This window comes from Limanda limanda, chromosome 4 (assembly GCF_963576545.1).
Source record: "Limanda limanda chromosome 4, fLimLim1.1, whole genome shotgun sequence".
Taxonomy (NCBI): Eukaryota; Metazoa; Chordata; class Actinopteri; order Pleuronectiformes; family Pleuronectidae; genus Limanda; species Limanda limanda.
Window position 1 is genome coordinate 13510909 of NC_083639.1, and position 21076 is coordinate 13531984.

General features: G+C 41.8%; 1 protein-coding gene across 1 annotated transcript in view; it reads right to left on the reverse strand.

Annotated features, from left to right (window-relative positions):
* Nucleotides 1-20599, reverse strand: part of quo (quattro) — a 33838-nt gene extending 13239 nt beyond the window's left edge. Inside the window, exons 1-10 of the mRNA XM_061070189.1 lie at nucleotides 20375-20599; nucleotides 10463-10660; nucleotides 8403-9951; nucleotides 6239-6442; nucleotides 5606-5729; nucleotides 3826-3919; nucleotides 3537-3623; nucleotides 3296-3412; nucleotides 1020-1118; nucleotides 789-937 (exon numbers count right to left, since the gene is read on the reverse strand). Coding sequence (XP_060926172.1) covers nucleotides 789-937; nucleotides 1020-1118; nucleotides 3296-3412; nucleotides 3537-3623; nucleotides 3826-3919; nucleotides 5606-5729; nucleotides 6239-6442; nucleotides 8403-9951; nucleotides 10463-10660; nucleotides 20375-20377 — 2624 coding nt within the window. The 5' untranslated portion in view covers nucleotides 20378-20599. The remainder of the gene's footprint in view (nucleotides 1-788; nucleotides 938-1019; nucleotides 1119-3295; nucleotides 3413-3536; nucleotides 3624-3825; nucleotides 3920-5605; nucleotides 5730-6238; nucleotides 6443-8402; nucleotides 9952-10462; nucleotides 10661-20374) is intronic.
* Between the last annotated feature and the right edge of the window lie 477 nt (nucleotides 20600-21076).

The following is a 21076-nucleotide window of genomic DNA, read 5'->3' on the forward strand; positions in this document are numbered from 1 at the left end:
CACAATTCTTTCAAACAAATAAATAGATTGAATGAAATTCTTTTTCAGCTTTCAAATATGTATAAGTTAGCTGATGAATTTCAGTTGGCACATTAATCTAAGATTGAGTTCTGTCCACTTGCTGCTGTGCATATCTTTGAAACACAGTTTGGACTATAATTTAAAACACTGTTTTATGCAGTGGTAGAATAAATGTTCAGACTATACCACTGGGGAAAATCTGATTAAAAATCATGCACTCATTCATATATAACCTGAGCAAAAGTATGTGAATGATATCAGGTAAAAGTGTTTCATTATGCAGACAGCCCCTGATAATGTTTTATTATCAAATGTTACTGATTTGTTACCATACACGATTTGGTCAAATGTGATATTTCTGCACACATGTGGTTTATAGTGATTTCTAACTCCCTCACTTATCTGTTGGTTTTGTTACCTATGTTGGAACTGGAATATCTAATATCTACATTAGTGCAATGCATAAAAGTTGTTGACATTTGGTGTTTCTCCCAGCAAACAAAATACATAAACAAAAGAACACCTATGTGGGTCAGCAGTAATAAGTAACTTTATCTGTAAAATGAATGTAGTGAAAGTAAAAAGCTGCATTACTTGTAAATACTAAGTAAAGTACAAATATCTGAAGTTACAGAACTTGAGTTCAGATAAACAATTGATCAGACAATGCTGATTAAATGAAATTTGGGAAATGCTGTTACAATGTGTTCCTCTCACTGCACTGATCAGTAAAAGAGGCAGAACAAAATGTCAATATATTGTGATACCTGTAATCTTCAGACTGTGGAAATCTGAACTCCTCTTTCCTCATCCTGGCCAGTGCAGCCCCTCCTTCTCTCTGCAGGGTCACCAGTCGAGTGTCCTCCAGCACCTCCTTCATCGAAGACCTCTGTTCCTGAATACACTGCTGCACATCCTGCAGCACATACAAAATCCAAATGAAGGCCCAGTTCCTCAAATAAATATATCATAGATCAGTATGAATGTGTGCGTTTTACCAGGGCGGTGTCAGTCTTTTTGCTGCCATCCACTTTCCTGATGGCCTTCTGCAACAAGAAGTCTGCGCCTCGCAATTCAGCCATGAAGGAAACCAGTTTCTGAAATGATTTAGGTTCAAAAAGGAAGACTGGAGATTAACAAACACATTTTAAAGCTTTCTGTATATATATCCTCTGTCAGCTGCAGAAAGCCCTACAGGCAGGTTATCCTGAGGCCGTGCACTGAGAAACACAGGAGACTGCCCTCAGTGTGCAGCGAGCTATGGCAGAAAAACACACCAGAATTATTGAACAATGCCACAGTAGTTTTTTCAATCTGACCTTTACTTTGACATCCTGTATTATTGAGAACTTCTTGGTCACCGTTCCCTATGTTATTGTAGTCAACAAAGCTACTGCACACAGCTGTGCTCAGTCTGTTTCCATCCTGTGGATTAGTAGGGTTTTTTTCCCAGGCTTTGTAGACTGAGATCCCTTCCAGAGGATTTAACACAGTTAGTGCCTCAGGCCAGGAGACAATTCATAGTTAGGGTGAAATAAACCCATATGTACCTATATTACGCATAATCACCGCCAAACACCAGGACGACTCAAACATTTTGCTGTGGTTGAATTAAAAGACAACACAGTTTGCATATAGTTAGCTTCATTACAGCTGGAGACATTTAGCTGAACTGGGTTACAAGGAGAAATGCTCTTGGATAAAGTTAATGCTCCTCAGTGGAGTTTGCTGTCCAACAAGCAGCTTTCACATGAGTGTTGAGTGAAGTGAAGGAGCCTGGTTCCCACTGCTTATCTGCTAGAGTATTATGGGCATTTGAAGTATTTAATAGGAAATTTAGTAGCCCTGTTTACTATTTACGCACGTTATAGTTAAAACAAAGAATAATTTCCCTCTCCATTTTCATTTGGGGGCTTAAAGATGTAAAATAATTCAGTAATTCACAAACACAATTTATAAGTAAAGATACAAAAAACTTAGTTCTGAGAATATGTTATGTAATCACAGATTAATCAGATTTATCCTGCATACAGCTTCTAAACTTCAGCTGCTTGGCTCTGACCTGCAGTTTAATGCCCTGCTGTGCAAAAAGCTTGAACTTTATTTCCACCGTAGGTTAAAGGAATGTTTAAAGGTTCCGTTTGGAGGAGGCTGTGACATCTAAAGGTGAAGTTGCATATAACAACCAACTATAATTCCCCAACAAAGGTTTTCTGTCATTTTTTAGACTATTCTTCTGTGCACAGTCACACTCATTTAATTTACGATAATAAATAGTTAATGTCCTTTTCAAGGATAGTTGTGACCTCAGTGACAATCCAGGAAAACGGTTAGCGTCTCTGTGCTTTAGCGTCTATGTGCGTCATGGTCAGTCAAGCCGTTTTTAGACATGAACTCTGGGTAAAATCCGAAGCATTGGCTGCAGAGTTTCCTCAGACTTTGCCTTACACACAGCGAGAGGTTTCCTGCACAGTCACGTTCACAGAAGCAACAAATCCTCTGCATGATTCAGACGAGAGGTGGTTCAGCCGGGTGCAGCAGGCAGAGACAGGAAGTGACGTATTAACTCCACTGCAGAGATCACGTGATCATGTTTACAGCAACCCGACACCGTCATAAGCTCTTATTGACACAAACTCTCTTGACATCTTCATGGTGAATCCAGCGGGGGATCCCCTGCTGTGTTCACACATCGAGTTCTACGGAGATTATACACGGAGGCCCGGCGGATGGAGTCCGTAGAAACTGCAAAGCGTCTCATTCGGACATTTTCGTTCACACATGCACCTCGTCCAGAGAAAGTACGGAGGAGCTGCGGAGCTCAGTGCATGTCTGAAAGCAGCTATATTAGCGTCTCTGAGTTGGTATGGGGTACCTGGGAACTCTAATGTAAGGTCTCCCAAACATCAAAGATTTTTCATCCCAGTCTGAACTCATCAGTGCTGCATAACCACTGTCCACCCCCACTTGACTCTTTGTGATTTAAACTGCAATATTTAATCAAATTTATCACTTAGATAAGACTCTGCACTTTATCGCTGTAACCGTATCCTCCCTCCTCTCAAAAGCCAAAGCTCCATGTGGCATTAAACAATAATAAAGATGATGGATGCCTGGTGTGGGTGTGTGGATAAGAAGTCATTTCCGGTGGGTGAGCTGTGGTTTCCCAGCAATCTCTTCTGAATCCACAGGAAAGTCTTTATCAAAGTGAATGCTGTGGGATGTGTTACCACAGCTGCCACTGTTCTGCAGACACACATTGAACAGTCAGTACCTGGTGAAACTGCACCCAGTCTGTGTGGCTGTAAGTGAAGGTACCGCCCAGGTCAGATGTCAGCTGGGAGGCTTCCACTGTCTTGTTGAGGGCTTTCATAGACGTCACCATGTCCATCTTACAGGAAAGGACAAAAGACTTTTAAGGAAGGAAGGGAAAATAGTCGTCTCAGGTGTCAGATCTGACTAAAATAAAAATAAAATACACAGAGAAGGGACACGAGAGGTGTTTTATTTCTGACCTGCAGCCCGGGCTGTTTTTCAGGGCGTGGACAAGTGTCTTTATCCATCAGTATGACGATACTGTGCACAGCATGAAGAGCTTGTTCCTGCAGATTTAAACCCATTAAAGGTTTAAAAACACTGTAATGTCTATTGACGTTATTACAGATGATGTGATTGTTTCTGGGGTGAGGTCTGTGGTTTATTATTCACTATGACGTGTGTGTGTGTGTGTGTGTGTGTGTGTGTGTGTGTGTGTGTGTGTGTGTGTGTGTGTGTGTGTGTGTGTGTGTGTGTGTGTGTTGTAACCTGGGCCATCAGCAGAGCTTTGTAGACGTAGAGAGGGGGAGGCTTCTTCCTGGCATTGATGACCAAAGTCATTCCAAGCTCTCGAACCTCTTTCCTATGAAAAACCCTCATTCGTGTCAGCCCATGTTCATTTCCCCACAGGGGTCTTTATGTGATGCAACATTCAAATACTCTTGCATTTATCATCTGTAATAATCTGTTATTTCCCCCTGTCATCCACACAACCACCTCTTCTTCACATGTCACATTTCTTTAACACCCTTTTAATGCCCTCTCCTCGGGTAACCGCTGAATGATCCGATATCAGTTTGGCTGCTAATTCTGGCAAGGCACTGCAAGCCAGACAGTTGGCCGGCTGCCTGTCAGACTGGAGCTCTTTACTGTGGGGAGAGGAAGGCCAAGCTCTCTAGGGCAGGGGTGCCCAATACGTCGATCGCGATCGACCGGTCGATCGCGAAGGCAGTGTGGGTCGATCGCGACTGGACAAGAGGCAGTCACGTGGACGCTCCGGCGCACGTACCCACTTTTTTTTTTTGCCGCCGCCGCCGCCGCCCCTGCCGCCCCCGCCACGCCCCCCGCCCTGGACGATGTTGCGAACGTCAACGCGGCGGACTGCTCGTCACGCCGGGTTCAAACCGGATGCGGAAGCGACGCCGAAGCGCGCCGCGCTAATCCCTAGAGCGCCGGCGCTTTGCTGTTCACACCGGACGCTGAAGCGCCACGCTAATAATATCACATACTTTTGCTGTTATCAGCCTGCAGTAAAAACGGCATTTAATCATTATTTTCAAACATATACTTACTTGTTGCTCCAACATTAACTGCAACACAGCCCAACATGTGTCTTCTTTGTCTCATATGTGCTGAGGATCATACAACTCACTGTACTTCTCCACTTAAATTATTAATTTAATATCATCCATCTTCAAGAACTTCTCCGCTGTTTGCTATGTCGGGTGTGGAGGGTAAATTACGTATTCTCCACTCAAACCTATGTGGAGAATACGTAGCCCCCCCCCCCCTCTCTCTCTTTTTATCTATATGACTGCTTGTGGCTGGGCAGAGGGGGACATTTAATAATGTGATTGGTAAAATTGGTAAAATTAAATCTCCAGGACAACAGAAGGGGAATACAAAGTATGGGATGCATATTTAATCATTTATGTCAAAATATGTTATCAATATCGTTTAAAATCATTTTTCAGTGTGTTTCCTGGCGCAAGAAAAAAGAAGGGGTACGTGCGGGGGGGGGGGGGGGTAGATCTTGTTGAGCTGGTCATTTCAAGAGTAGCTCACAAGCCTATAAAGTGTGGGCACCCCTGCTCTAGGGAATGGTTTTTTGATGTTTAAACACTTCATCAAACTCAAACAAAAATCATTGCCAAAGTTTTGGAGAACTTTGGGCAGAGGGACAGCACAGGTGAACATGCACTTGATAAGGCAGACTTATTCATAAAGTTGTGATTCTGCATATTTTTTTTTATATTAAAACAGTAACGGTTAATTGGATCAGCCATACGGAATCTCATTGTTTGGGTCTAAGAGTATGTGCTGTATTCACAGTCTGCTGTGACTGCTGAAAAAACTTTTTAAATGATACTCTGCTGCTCTCTTGTGGTCAATTGTATCACATGGCACCATGGGCGCTGACTGGTAAATCCAGATATCAACTAAATCCAATTTCTGCTGATTAATCGAGAAAATCACAACCTTAAAAAATGGTGGGTAAAACGTTTCGATCTGTTTAAATAAAAAATACACACGTCATAATTTCCCATACCTTGGTATGGAGTGTAGGTAGAGCAGCATCTGGCACACAGAGTGAGCTGATACAAGGGGTGACGTCCACTCCTTCCTGTCACCATGAACCTCCACAATAGCTCTGCAGGTCCTGTCCCTGCTGCCTGCGAACAACCACACCAGCCAAACATTAGGTGATAGTTTTTTAGGAAAGGACATAAAATCCTATTTAATCTTTAACAAAAGATTTGTTGAATGATGCTCATAGATACTTTGAGGGTTGTGAATCTTCCAAATTATTCAATAGCCATATCACATTATATGATGTTTTGTCTTAAAGACGTCTTGACGCTCACATAAGAAAAGTAAAGGGTTCTAGTGACTGGCTGGGACTCGCAGTCATTTGAACATCTGCTCAGTCACACCCTGATGTTACACGAGAGCTGCTGAGGTCACAGGTGGGTTCTTAAAGTCACAAACGGTTCAAGAGAGACTCATTTGAGTCAAAGTCATGAAAAGTAATGAAAACTGCCGTCACAGTGCAACATTCTCGTTCACTGACCAGTGAGATTTTTAAGATGAAGAAGTCCTAAATACTTGTTTTCCATAACCAACCACACATAATATGGTCAAAGTGATGTCTGACACGTCAGTGTAAAAGTGTCAAAGGTACCCGGTAAACAAATGATGCCCAGTTCAATCAGACCGCTGATTCTTCTGAAAGTCGATTCTTCTGTGTGTGGAGACTGAGGAGAGTCTGGACCTGCAGGTGGAATCACAGTTTGAGAAGAAGATGTTTTTTCTGTCTTTGAGTTGAAGAGTCGGGAGTCAGCTCCTTCTGCGGTGGAGGAAGTTTCACTCCTGCTTGAGTGGGAGTCTGCAGTGGACACAAAAGTACAGGATTCCTGACAAAGGACAATGAAAAGCAAAGAATTGGAGCCCGACTGAATTATTGGTTGACTGGTGATATTGGCTAATATGAGTCTTTCACAGACATATGTCTATCTGCGTATATATTTGCTCATATGCCCCAATATAAAAAGTTGAAAAGATGTGGATGGTAAGGTACATTGTATTTCAAAAATATATATTTTCTTAATTTAAATTATACATATTTGGTTATATTAGAATTTTCTGAAATGGTTTACTAGCATATATTAGTATCAGTATTGGCTCACAAAAATCCATACGAGTCAAGCCCTCGTAAAAAAAACTAAATGTGATACAAACATTGCAGGAAAAAGTTGCATGGTTAATGTTAGTTGTAGTTTTTTCTCGATGGCTTTCTTCTAAGAGTTCTTATCAAGCAGCATCTTCACATTCAGTCCAGTGGCCCGTGCTCTCTCATACTAACAGCAATCATTCATTTCTTCAGCTGTAACTTTTAACAGCTCTCTTTCAACACGGACCTGCTCCACACAGCTGCTCAGCCGTGTGCAGACACAACTTAAACATTGGACGTGGTAACTCAGTAACAAAACACTGTGGCGGCCTGGCTACTAAGCCTGGCTTTGATTACAGACATCCTAACTGGCCTCTCCTCAGAGCCAACAAAGCCTCGCCTGTGCTCGCTCTCTTTGCTACTTTAATAGTTCATGACAAGCATGTCTCCAGTCAGGATCTCAACATGGCCCTCTGGGGGCAGGCGGGTGCGTGCCAGCGGCTGCAGGGGACACAGAAACCTTCTCTCGCATTTTATACCCGTCTCTCTACATCAGAGGAATGCTCGCTGGGATCAGGCCCTTTCTGTCATTGGGGTGCAAGCGTGCTATTTCCGTTCACTCCCTCAGAAATGGGATTGACGATAATGCAGCTGTTCTGCCAGAGAGAGCCCAGGCGACAGTGGGAGGATCTCTGGAGGAAGATCATACTCAGTCCTGACCTTTGACCTTTGAACCATTCTTTCTAAAGAGTCCTTCTGAACTGTGACCCTCAGTGTTGTACATTCCCTTATGAGCACGCAAGGTCAAGGTCGAGTTTCAGTCTGCTCAGTCTGTTCGGTGGTTGTTCAATCATTCAGCAACATAAAAGATGTCTTTGTGTGAAATAAAAACAATGTACAAACTGTGTGTGGGCGAGGGTTTAAAGAGATACTGCACACACAACAAGACATACATTAATCCTGGATTTAATATCAATTTACTAAATGTTTAAAAGATCTACATTTATGATTTGAACATGGCGCCACCTAGTGTTCAAACTGTCTCGGCCCTTGCAGGACCAAAGTTTACGTCACAGTCAACCTTTCTACCTCATGGTGTTTATTTATATTTGAAAATAGTTAACTCTCCTAATCAAAGGGGGGCTTCCCTCCCCCAGCCACCAGCGGCTGCTCTCGATTGGGAATCTGGAAAGCTGTGCTCAAACAGCTAAACCTGTACATGGGTTTAGCTGCCATTCCCACACACGCACACACACACACACACACACACACACACACACACACACACACACAGTAGCTGTCACTAATTGGTGTGTTGTGTGTGAGTGTGTATGTGTGTGTTCCTGTACTTATATCTTTGTGAGGACCATTTTAAGCACAGACCGTACAGAGTGAGGACATTTTTGAAAAGTGAGGACATTTTGACCGATCCTCACCTTTTCAATGGACTGTTTGAGGGTTTGGTTTCGGGGTTAGGGCTACTATTAGGTTTAGGTTAGGCTTAGGGTTAGTATTTTAGTAAGATGGCTAAGGTTGGCCTCTTTAAGAAATAAGTACAGAAGTGTCTGTTTGTGTGTGTGTGTGTGTTTGTGTGTGTGTAAATTTACACTTTAAATGACAATTAAAAATGTAAATATTTTATAAAAAGAATCTTAATTTGCTGACTCTGCTTTACCTTTTTTATGAGACAGTCTCTCCAGCTTCATGGTCACCTGATCCAACAGTTCAGCTTTCTTACACAGGATAACACTGGAGATTGTTTCAGGGCAAACATCACTTTGGCTCCGGTTGTTGAGTTTATAGAGGAGCGGACTTCCTTTGGGTGTCTCTGACACTGTGGACAGAGACCTCAGCTTAACTTTGTGTTTCCCTGATGGTTTCAGAAGCTCCACCTTCTGCTGTGGTTTTACGTCACCATCACGTGTCTCCGAGAACACATCGGATCCCGGTGGCTCGCTAGTGTTTTGTCCTAACTGGTGGGAAATCAGTTTCGTCTGAACTCTCTGACTCTGGCTCAAACCAGGGGTTGATTTCAAAACCGTGGGTGATTCCTTCATAAGGTTTTCAGGCTCAGGGCTTGTAGGAAGGTCTTTGAGGTTAGACACAAAGTGTTCTGTTGTTGGTTCACAGCAAGGTTTGTATTGACAGAGGTCATGACGTATCACGGCCTCTTTAGAGTGGTTATAAATGCTCAGTTCATCTATCGGAGCTTCAAATCCTTTGGATCTTAACTCCCCTTCTGCACAAAGGCCGGCCTCCTCCAGGGCAGAGAGTAGGTCCCTACTCCCTCTCTCAAAAGGGACTGGGTTCCTCAGTGCTGCCAGGTACGAGTCTCTATACCGACACTTCAAGTCGTGATCGGTCAGCTCCTGTCCCAGCTTCCCCTCCCTGCATGGCGTACACGGCTCCTCTGCATACTGAAGGGTGCGTCCGCAGGGGACACCATGCCCAAGTGGTACAGGTGGAGGTGGTCTCACAGGTTTGAACAAAGCTGAATGGGGTGGATTTGGGTGGCTGTCTCTATGCTTATCCACCAACGCCTTCCCTTTAGCGATATCCACCAAGTCCACATAGTCCCCCTCGATCTCTCCATAATTACGACTGTCCCACGTATTAGGAGAAACCCAACCCACTGGTTTGATTAAAGGTTTGGAGCAAGATTTTGGTGTGCGTCTTTCATGCTCCATTTTGACAAGTTTAGAAGAACAGTGCACGGATCTCATAGAGGCCGACATCCTGTCTTTTGCAGGAAGAAACATGGCTCCCATCGGGAGGGTGGAGGAGTTGAAATGGGAGGTGACTGAGATCTTCTTTGGCTCAGGAGGGGCCTCCTGATACGTGGGCATGATCTTAGGCTTATCCAAAAACTGTGGGATAGCTATCTGGGCCCAGGGCAACTTGATTACTCCTTGATCTGTGCAAAGCAAGCAACGTGACAGAGGAGTCCCATGGCGTCCTTCATTGATGTCCTGCAGCCAGTCCTGGGTGAAGATGCAGGGGTAGGACGTTTCAGGCACGGGGGTCTCCTCCACCTCACGACCGCCTCCCTCCAGAAGACTTTTGAGGACGATGCGAGCCGCTTGGTCCCCGAAAGGCTCCACTTGGAGATAGAAGTCTCCAGGACGCAGAAGCAGAGGGTTTACAGGCGCTAGCTGGATGACGGTTTTGTCATGGAGACACAGAGGCCAGCCCTCACAGCGGAAAACCACTTCAGAGTATCCAGCCTAGGAAATAATACAAATTTTGTTTCAAATTTTTGCAACATAAAACTGTTTTCTCAGTGTTTGATTGATGTATTTCTACGAGAATTTAATGGATGTTTATTCCCAATAGACTTAGTAAGTGAGGGTTTGTATTTATATTAGGAATTTAAATATATATTTCTTCCATATCTGTGTTAAGATGAGTTATTTCTCTGACAAATTGCAGCAGGTAGTATCTTTGCCAAACACGTTTTCCCCCTGGACCGAGGGGATATGTGATTCCTAAAAACCTCAACATAGTCTAATCTGTGTAAAATACTAAATCTAACAGATGTCACTGTTAAAACCCACCTGCTGTTTTTAGACTGCCTCTAAGAGCAGAGCTGTTCCCACCAAACTGAACAACTAAGTGCATTCAATTTCCTGTCATATATTAAGTGCCTCTATAAAACCTGCTGTTTAGGTACATCAATTAAAGAAATGTGTGCACATTCAGCATATTATAAGGAAGAGGATGATGTATGATACGTACACATGCTGCCTGTTGGACACTCTCCAACAAGTGTTTGGAGGGGATGAGGAAATCTAGCATGCACTGCAATGCATCTCCGTGGTAACGCTCCTCAATAGTGCGAAACAGCTGGCTGAGGACGACGGGCGCCGTGGCCTCGAAAGGCGGGAAGAGGGCCGAGAGGGCGCTCTGGATGGATGAGTCCAGAGATTCTGGATTCTGGAGAACAAGAACAGACGGAGGTCAGTGACGTGAGGTTTGTGTTGCTTAACAAGTCACGGAAACTACATGTGTCAATGGGTTGTTGAGTTCTCTGCCAGTCTGATTCCATAGAGAATGTTATATCACAGGAATGCCTTGAGGTAATTTCTTCACATTTGGCAGAAACATTGACTTACACATTCATTTGAATTTGGTTTCAAAAGTCATGGCCACTGTTATTTCACAAAACACATTTTTGGCCATAATCCTCACTCTAATTATAACAAAAATTCACACAAATATCCAATCAAATAAATGAAATCACGAAGTTATGGCATTTTATATCTGAAATGTTAAAGGTCAAAGTTCCTCTGACATCATAATCTGGGAAAACACTTCACTGTCAATTATTGAACAGCATGACTCTGGAACAGAATAGGAGATTTCCTGTAATTTGACTGGCTGGCGGAGGCATACAACCGCAAGGTAGTGATTAGGGTTTAATTACAAACGGTTCCTGACTATTATTACTGGAAGACTCATGTTAAATACATTTAGTCACAGCTGGAGGAGTAAAGAAAAGTACATGAAATGCCCCTAAATCAGTTTAACAAAATGCAAAGTGATTAAAGAATCACGTCACCTTCCGGACGTGATCAGTAATGGTCTGCTATTTATCATTACTTAGTACCTACACTTTGGATAGTTTGTGGTTAATGCAAAGAAATGTGCTTCTCTTAGTGTTGTGTGCGAGTAGGGCTGAGAATGAGTGTCGTGTGGAATGTGGACAGTAAATTTCGATGTTTGTTTGGATTGGACTTTCTGTAAGATGGATTTATTTTCAGAAAGTTCACTTGGCCAAGATATGTCAAAAACATATTCTCTGCAAATGCAAAATGACAGCACAGATATTTTTATAGGCCTTTTATGCCGGACTGTGGACCTACTGATTCCCCCCATAGCGGTTTCTGTTTAAGAAAAAGGATCAGAACGAAACTGATATGCTTTACAGCTTGAGAAAAATTTTGGATGACTCACAAGATCAGATTCACCAACATCTTGATCAACTGTACATAGGAACTAAATAAACAAAGTAGAAAGAGTTTCAAGAGGACAAGGTCTGATCCTCCTCAAAACCCTTTCAACTGTACCTGGAGATGATTAAGTCTGTCCTGCCTGAGTGTGTGCAACCTGTCTCACATCGGGCCAGGACACACTTAATTTGAGATGGTGTATTTGTAGCAGCCCAGGGTCAGCGTCTGAACCCGTCCACAGTGTCACAAAGGCATCAAAGCAGATGCAGGGGCTTTTGGTTTCAGCACAAATGGCCATAAAGATGCAACTGTGTAAGACGACACCATTTTCTTTGAAGAGGCTCGCTTGCAGCTGGTGTTAAGTGCAAATCTGCTTTTGGTTTTGTGTCTGTTTTGGATGAGCTGCTGACACCAGGTATGAGTGAAGTTCTGCTAAATGTATGGAAACTATACAGATGAAAATAGGGCATCTTTGAAATAATTAGATTTTTTATACAGAGGCAAGTGCACGAAATGTAGCATTACAACTTTTCCTTGGCATATTTATAATTTTTAAGTATTATAAGATTATAGTATAAAAATCTATGGCACATTCCTGCTATCATTAACGTGTCTACAAACATGTAAATAGAAACATGAGACTGCGCAGATTTGCACTGAGCCACATGTGTATGTTCAGGGTTAAAATATGTACATACAGGAACAAAATATTTTATTTAAAGACATTAACAGCTCATTGTGGAACAGTTAATTTCTAAACGAATAATTCAAGTGTTTTTAAAAACAGACCCTGATACATAGTTTTTATTTGTATTGTGTCTGAGGTAGTTTCACTGAACTTTACTGTGTTCATACTCATGGTTTCGGCCACACCCGAGCTAACATGGCTAAAAGTCGGCGATCCACTTTTCTAAATAAAGAGGACCCTTGGTTAATCTCTCTAGGACTCAAATGATCTACAGTACCATGTTTGATTTCAAGGTCATGTATGTTGTGGAATATGGATGTACTCTTTCTATATATGATTTGTTTTTAATTTTCCTCATTTAGAGTACTGTAAACCTGAAATGTACAATTGTTGCTGTATTCACTCACAGTGTAGTCAAATAAAAGCCTCTTTGAGAAGAAAAGGAATAATATTCATGTTGAGTCAGGTGAAAATAAGGACTTGACACATAATTTACATCTGGACAGGTCTTAGTGGCCAATCACAGCAGGCTATGCTATTCATACAAGCAGTTCACAGTACCCCGCTGTGTAAATCTCCTAGCTTCACAAAGGGTTCTGTTTTTAGCCCCTTCCTCATTTAGCTTGATGGCCTGACTGAGACCAGAGACTGGCCCAGTGTAAACAAAAGTGCTCCAGCTTCAAAGAACCCGCACTGGTTAGCACTGGGACTGAACAAATACTAATGTGAGCAGCTTCGATAACAAAGGTCATAAAATTTCAACAGCTCATGATTCACTGAATGTTTCACGAAATCATTCAGACTTTGTATTTGTATATACGTTTTTGTTTGGTATTGTACATTTAGTCTTTAATGTCTGCAAACTTAATTAACATCAATATCAGAATTTGACCACTTGCAGTTTTCTCTGTATCTCTTGCATGTCCTCAGTAGAAAGGAATGCTTCTTTTTTTGATTTGCACATCTGTCACAATAGATTAGGAAATGGACAACAGAATACCTTTGAGGCCGCTTCGTGAATGGTAATGCATCACAGCTGTTTTCGACTGACTGCAGCCATTCAGCTTTGGGTTCTACTGTATGTCTCGTAGCTAAATGTTAACCTGAAGTCATATCTAATTAAACACAACACTGTGAAGCTACTTTGCTTTACTTTATTTGACAGGACCAGAGTTTCTGTACTGGCCCTAGAATATAGTTTCCCAGAATTAAAGCTTTATTAAGACCAGTGCAGCCTTGCATGTGTGTTGTGACGCAGACGTGTAGATTTGGTTGCTGATTCCACAGATTTATTAGAGCATGTCAACTCTTTTATAGACTAACCGGTCCTTCAATTACTGCTTTTGCTTAGACTAAAACTGTAGTGACCGACTATCATAACATTACTCGAACCTCATTTGAGATCTAAGCCTCTTGTTGTTAACACTCCGGGTAAAATATCTGGATTCTAAAAACAAAGAAGTTGAAAAAGCATGAGACATTTCCCCCCTGAGTGGTGGTCCTCTCTGTGGGTGGTTTGGCGAGTGATATTCATATGAGTGAAACCCTCTTGAGATTTTACTGAGCACCACTCAGCTGGACCCGGCTCAGACAGGGTAGGCAGCCAAATGAAGTAAGGGCAGGGAGGAGGGTGGCCTGCCGGTGAGGCTCGCTCTCCTGTATCTCATTACGTCTGACAAACTGCCAGATAACTCTTCATGAATTCTTTTAAGACAAACTTCTTCCTGAAAAGTTGCTTTTTGTTTTACAGTAGAAACATTTGACTTTATTCATAACCACAATCAGATTGAAAGTCCTAAATTACAGTCATAATTATTATCATAGAAAAGTGATAGAAGGCCTTTTGGCTTGTGACCAGACTTATACTGGTTAAAACATGTTAGCTAAGTACTTGCACAACTCAGTAAGGAAGCCAAGTTAGTCCTGTAAAAATACAGTTACCCTCATTGAACACAACCTTTCTAGACAATACAGGACGCCTGACTGACAAAGCATTCAGCCTCTGCATTTGTTGCATTTAAGAACTTATCGATAACTGAGTTACTTCATTTCCACTCCTCCTGATTTTGACTCCTCTAGTTATTCTGCACCATTGTTGATTAATTTTAAATTTATTTATTTATTAAATTAAAAAAATTTCCTCTCAGTATTGAGGCTCGAAAAGTTATATGAAAAAGGAATGCAAAGTTATAGGCACTGTTAGTGACAGGAAGAGAAAATAAAAGCAAATAACTAGAAATGTAATATCACTCATGCCTTGTACATTTAAGTGAGGTCAAGAAAAAACTACTTTTTTTTAATAAATATTTGTGCAACAATATCTTAGTCAATATTCACACACACTACAAAAGATTGTCTACAGTGTCTGGCATCAGTGTTTAGTTGCTACTGTATTGTCTGCAGTGCAGTTCAGTGCATCAGCTTCCATATCAGTAGAATAAACTGCTGGTCAACATCAATTTTTTCAGTCCCATGTGAAAACCCAGACACAATCACATGCCTATATCACTATGATAACACATTTTCTCTCACTATACATCAGTGTGTGGAATCTAGCCCATGTTTCGTTATGTTTACAGAAACATAGAGTTGCTACTTCTCTTTCCAAGCGTTTATGCCCACAATCAGCTATGCGTTCAATGAGGGGCGTTCAATTAAGCTTAAATCCTGAGGCTTTATCTCAGTCTGCAGGGACTGTGGGGCTTGGTCGGTATCCAGCTGACTGCCTCATTCCACCACCGCCCCCTCAACACATTCAAGACAAGGGGATTCCCTCTCTGCTGACTATTGTCCAGTGTCTGTGGTTTAACTCTCGAAAGAACCTCAGTCTGTAAGAAGATAATTGTTTGACCTGAAATGTCATGCTAGTGTGGACAACAGGCATTTGTTTGAAGGTTCACCCTCTCTTTGTCTTGTCTAGCATTTAGCGAGGGCTGGGAGGTTTTTTGCAGAGTTGACTCTAAAGCAGGTAATTACAGCTTTTTTTCTATGTTGCCTCAGGCTTTGGCTAAAAGTCAGATTTGAGCCACAGTATAAACAAAGTGTTGAGGTGTGTGACGTACAATTTGAATCTGTGTCATCAGGCACAAAGCGTCAAAAGATTAGCGGAGATAAGCTGAGGAGAATGTGATTTTAAAGAAGATTAACTTCAGCTAAATGGACGCAGCTCGTGATGTGACACGCTGAACGGATTTTTGCTAATGTCTCTTTCTTGGCTGGTCATCGCATTTTTTTGAAATCCTCATATGAAATGGACTGTCACGCCCCCACAGGGCAAAAAAAAAAAAAACTATCAACAGAAGTGACTGAGTTAAGTCATTCCGGTCAATCCTGAATAGTGCCTCCATTTGGCATGTCCGAACGTGCAGACGTGACAGAGAGCCTAAGATAACCCCAACTCAACTCTTACAAACACAATCAGTGGACACAGAGGGCTGATGGGATATGATGCTTAACCACTAGTTATATTATCACGGAAAAGAAAGAGAGAGATTTCAAGTAAGTTGAGTTCACATGTGGATTTCATCTTTCTCTTACTTGTGGTTTTAAAAAGCCACAGCAAATACATTTGCAGTGTTTGCTTTACCATTACTGGTTTTACACAGCACCCAAGGGTGGAAAGATGTTGAAATGATGATGAATCATTATCACAATCATAGTCACTGTCTTAGTCATATAATCAAAAACTTCTCTCAGTTACTCCTGCTTCTTCTCCCCTCAGTATCTCCTGTTTGGCCATGAGACAGTGGCGTCTTTGTGACATCCACTCTTGTTAAACTCAGCAGAGGGCCACTCCATTCAGCTGAACCATTCTAAATCCTTTTAACCAATAGAAAAAAAGCCCTTCCAAGAAAAAATTCCCAGATCGCTGCTTCAAATCACTTCTGAAAGAGTAAACAGTGTGTACTAGCTCACAGAGAATTAATGTAGCAGGGTCCCTGCTATGGTACATTTACTCACTCATTTTGTAGTTCAGAACTATCAGAATATAAATAATGTAATAATGTATAAGCTGAACAAAAGAAAACCCAGTATTGGTCCTTGAGGTACACCAACATTACAGTTAAGATGTGTTGATTGAATATCATTTTAATAAAAATAAACTTTGTTTATATGGCATGGTAATAATGTTACAAAGTCCTGTACATGCAGAAAAACAAAACAATTTAAAACCAGACAAGGCTGTTGACTGAAATTACATTTGCCAAATAAGAGATAAAGCAGTAAGAATCACCAACATTTAAAACAGTATAAATAAATGCAACTCAAACCTACATTAAGCACTTTGCAAAGTGAAGAGGGCAGATAAGTAGGGAGTAAGGTTACTAGTTCCTTTTTTTTTTACATGCTGCATGAGATGCAGTTTACTCATTACATTAAGATTTACTCATTTGATTTTATCCAAAGTGTTTAGACAACTCTGAATCTGAGAAGAATGAACAATGAAGGTCTAACATCATAACACGTAATAATCTGCGATCTCACCTGAAACTCTCAAAACACACGGCTGTAAACACTCATCCTGGAAGTATTTGCCTTCATGAAACAATGAACCAAGTGTGTGTAAATCCAATATAAATCTCTGCTGTCATCTGTTCTGAAATCACAGACACTGACTCATTGCTGTCATTCATTGGCAACCACATGTTATGAAATGTAACGTATAAAATCAGCTTTTGAAAAACAATTCTTTCGTGGTTCTCTGATCTGGGGATGGTGCATGAAAGATGCAAATTTTGACATAAAATATTTCCTGTTATGTCAGGTCAGTATTGTTTTTAAATCACCACAGGATCAGAAAAATGTGACGTTAAAGAAATGGCGAAATGCCTGATGACGTGATTGGCAAGGACAGAGCTTGTACAGGCTTCAATGCAGGTAAGCCGTAAAAACGCTTGAATGAACAATGGCATGTCTAAATGCACATAAAGAAGAAAAAGTTCACAAAGTTCAAGCTGACTTTTTTTTTAAACATGAAGTCTCCTGGATCCAGGTTCATTCACAAAGCTTACATCTGGCAAACTATTGGCAATACAACTCTAAATGCTTTGTTTTTGGAAAGTGCAGCTCGCCTTAATAGCTCCCATAGACAGACTCATGATGTTAAAACACCTACAAGATTGAAGAACATTAAAAGTGCAAAGTGAAGGAAGGTACTCTGGAATCCATTCGTCCACAACAAAAGGAAGTTGTTTGTTGGTCGGCATGTAAGTGTGTTTATAATGAGTGTACTCAACACTGACATCTGCTCTGCTCCTCATTTTTCATCCATAAACATTTTATAGGAATTCAAACAAGTGCACAACTCCACACAAAGCCAGAGCTAAATGAGAGGCAGGAAATCAGAGCCTCTAACCTGACGCATTAAAACAAACTGTACTCGACAATATTGAAGCTGGGAGTTTTAATCCTTATGCACCCACTGTGAGAATATTGCATTTTCACGCTGGTTGCCACATCACGCTCATTTCCACATATCTGTCGGAAGTTGTTCAGCTGGTTTTAAATTAAAACAAGCAGAGGCTTATTTTTATGTCACACTGGTGTGTCGTAACTACCGAAGTAGCAAAAAGACAACGGTTCTCACAGAAAGAGGCACCAGAGGAGGCCACGACAACAGTAACATTCACACAAATGATAATGTTGCAGTAACTGGGTCTCTTAAGACACTGCACTCTGAAAACTCACAGACTGAGTGTCTATGGCTGCACGGACAAATCCTCCGAACACTTGGCAGTGCTTCTGTTTTGAAAACACTCTGCACAGCCTCTGTTGACTTTGACCCACTTTTGTGAAACATAGATAATAAACACAGTGAAAACATCGTTCACAGAGCCAGGACGACTCTCAGACCCTCCACTTCCTGACAAAAAAAAATGGAAATAATTTGGCTCATACGGCTCCTCAAAGCACATGTCTGCAATTATTCACATTCTCTCTATAAATCACATCGCTTCGGTGTTTAGATGTTTCCCCGGTCTGGCTCTGTAGGGCTCAGGCAGAATCACAGAAATGGAGCACGCATGATGTTGTAAAGATGTGATGACTTGTTACAGGCAGGGGAGGGAGCTACTGATGTCTATCCCATGACCGTCAGAGACACAGACACAGAGCTGACCTTGTGTGTGAACTGTTAGACTGTCTGGATTCTCTCATGCAGCATGTCCACAGTGTTTTTACACAGTTCAGTGATATGCATATGGTTGATAAAAAAAACAACAATAGAAACCTTGTCTGAGGAGATGATGATCTGAAGCTTCCTGATAATATAAAACCGGTTATATTACTGATAAAATCACTGTCTACGTAATTATGATCTCACAGACAGGTATTCTGCAGGTTCCCTCAGTTCTGTATGGAAGATGTGGCATCTATCAGCTGTTGTTTTGGTTTCACAGCCCTAATATTTCTGATTTAGTTTAGTCTTGGCGTTCATTAACAACATTTCTGGACGCAGCCAGTATATACAGCTTTTAGCACAACATTTCTAATAACAGTGGGCTGCAACGCTCAGCAAAAAACAATCAATAACTTAAAAAAATAACTGCAAACAGCTCAAATTTGCGACTAGGTAGAGTGAAGACATGACGCCAAATGAATAGTAATGTTGCTCTGTGTCTGCTGTAAAGATGAGTACAAACCCCGAGAGCACACAGGCATTAATGCTTTGCATCAACTTTGAATAAACTTTGAATTCTGCAACAGACACTTTGTCTGAGCTGCACCAGACCTCCATGTTTACTGTACACATGCTGCTGTAAGGTCTTAAGAAGAACGTGCTTGATGCTTGACCTTGCTGGTGAATGAATGACTCTTGGTGGCCCCTGTCACACAGTAACTTATGCAAATACAGTGCACACCAGCACGAGGGGGCTCTGGGTTTTGTATTTTTTGTTGAATGTTTACTTAAGATAGAAACCCCTGGTCACGAACAGCACGGCGATCTAATAATTTTGACTCTAAGACTACTACGACTTTAAGACCGTGGGTGGTAACGACAGCATCAGTCATTTATTAAGAAAAACAAACAGCCAAGGCTGTAAAAGCTGATCAAACAAGTGCTGCAGAGGATGTGAGGGGAGGACAAAGTGCAGGGATGTTCGTGACGAGCAGCCAAGTCTGGACATCTTTAACAATCCTTCCCTCCCGCTCTCTGTAAAATCATCATTCATCCGGTGCACTTGGACACATATTATGGCTTTGACTCCATTTAAAGAAGTGAACATCGGGGTGGTTCACTAAATACATTCTTAGTTGTGCTTCATACATCATTATTGTCTTTATCTGCATTTATTTGACTGTTTTCAGTTCCAAAAAGTTCAAGGAAACCACATTTTCCCACAAATCCATCGTCAAAGTCCCACATGTTCCCATTCTGTGGTTTTCTCACTGCCATTCTTTAGTTTCTGTTGTTATTGGGATTAGACGAAGCCCTGTGATTGAACTTTTACAAGCGCCGCAACCCTGATCTGAAGAATCATGTGCACATGCAAAGTAGTGGAATAATTAGAACAACAAAACACTCCACTCACTGCACGCTTGTGTGCCATCCGCATCAAATAGGCTCTAATGAAAAGACTTCAAGAAGCAAAACAAAGAGACAATGTGCGTCTCTCTGTCACTCGCTCTTGAAACGCTTGAGATGCTGCGGGATGTGAGACAATCCCACCAACTGTGCTCAGGATGACAAAAAGGTTTGGAGAGTTCAGTGACATTAGCCTTGTTTTGCCTTTTGTGTGTCACAAAGATAAGGTTTCATAAAAAGAGAACAAAGGGGATGCAGCGGTGCTGTGCACAGTTCCATGCAGCCGAGAAGAAATCGTTTGAAAAGGGCTTGAAATTCAATCTTGTTTGCTTTGTGTCTAAAGTAGAACATCAGCAACAGTCTGGAGACATTTCTGTGAAAACCACTAAAGTCATGGTCTGAGTTTAATGGATCAGTGGAGCACCTGAACTCTTCAACCAGCAGTCAAGATCTACAACCAAAAGTTAAACCTGCTGATACTTTACCATCTTTGCAGGAGTTTCTCTTCTTTAGGCAGAAAGTTCTTTTCATCTGTGTCCCAGATATTCCTCTGCAGACAGACTCCCTGGGCTTAGTGCTGACGGAAGAGCCATGTTTCAGTTTTAGTGCATCAACAAAAGGAGGTGGCTGAAGAATGTCCACATGACAGCCAGGCGTCTTGACTGATAAGCAGGCAAAGTCATCTCCAGTCTTCATAGACTTTTACACTGAAGTCTGAAAGCGTAGCGCAGAACGCAGCTACGATTGTCGAGCCGCCTGTTGATCCGCCTCCCACTTCTCTGGCCACTCTGAGTGTTTCGGGGTGAGAGAGGGAGAGGGAGGGAGGAGGGAAGGCAAGAGTGTCTCAGAATGGGAGGAGAAAAGCTTTCTCTTTCAGAGGAGAGGAAATCCCCCTTGAGGCTTTTCAGAGTTTCTTCACTCTCTCAAACTTTATCACACACTAACTCACACACACTCACCTTAACCACGCACACTTTACTCCTCAAATGGACACACAAACGCATATCAGCCTGTGTGGAGACAATCCCTAAATGTGTAAGTGTAAGAACTGAAACATTCCCATGTCTATGTCCTGTATGTAAACACACACAGGCCCACGGATGCATTCATGCTCCTTTGGCCCAGCATCAGAGAGCTGAAGAGATCCAGCCCCTCTCCCATGGCCCCTTTCTTTCTATTTTAATCAC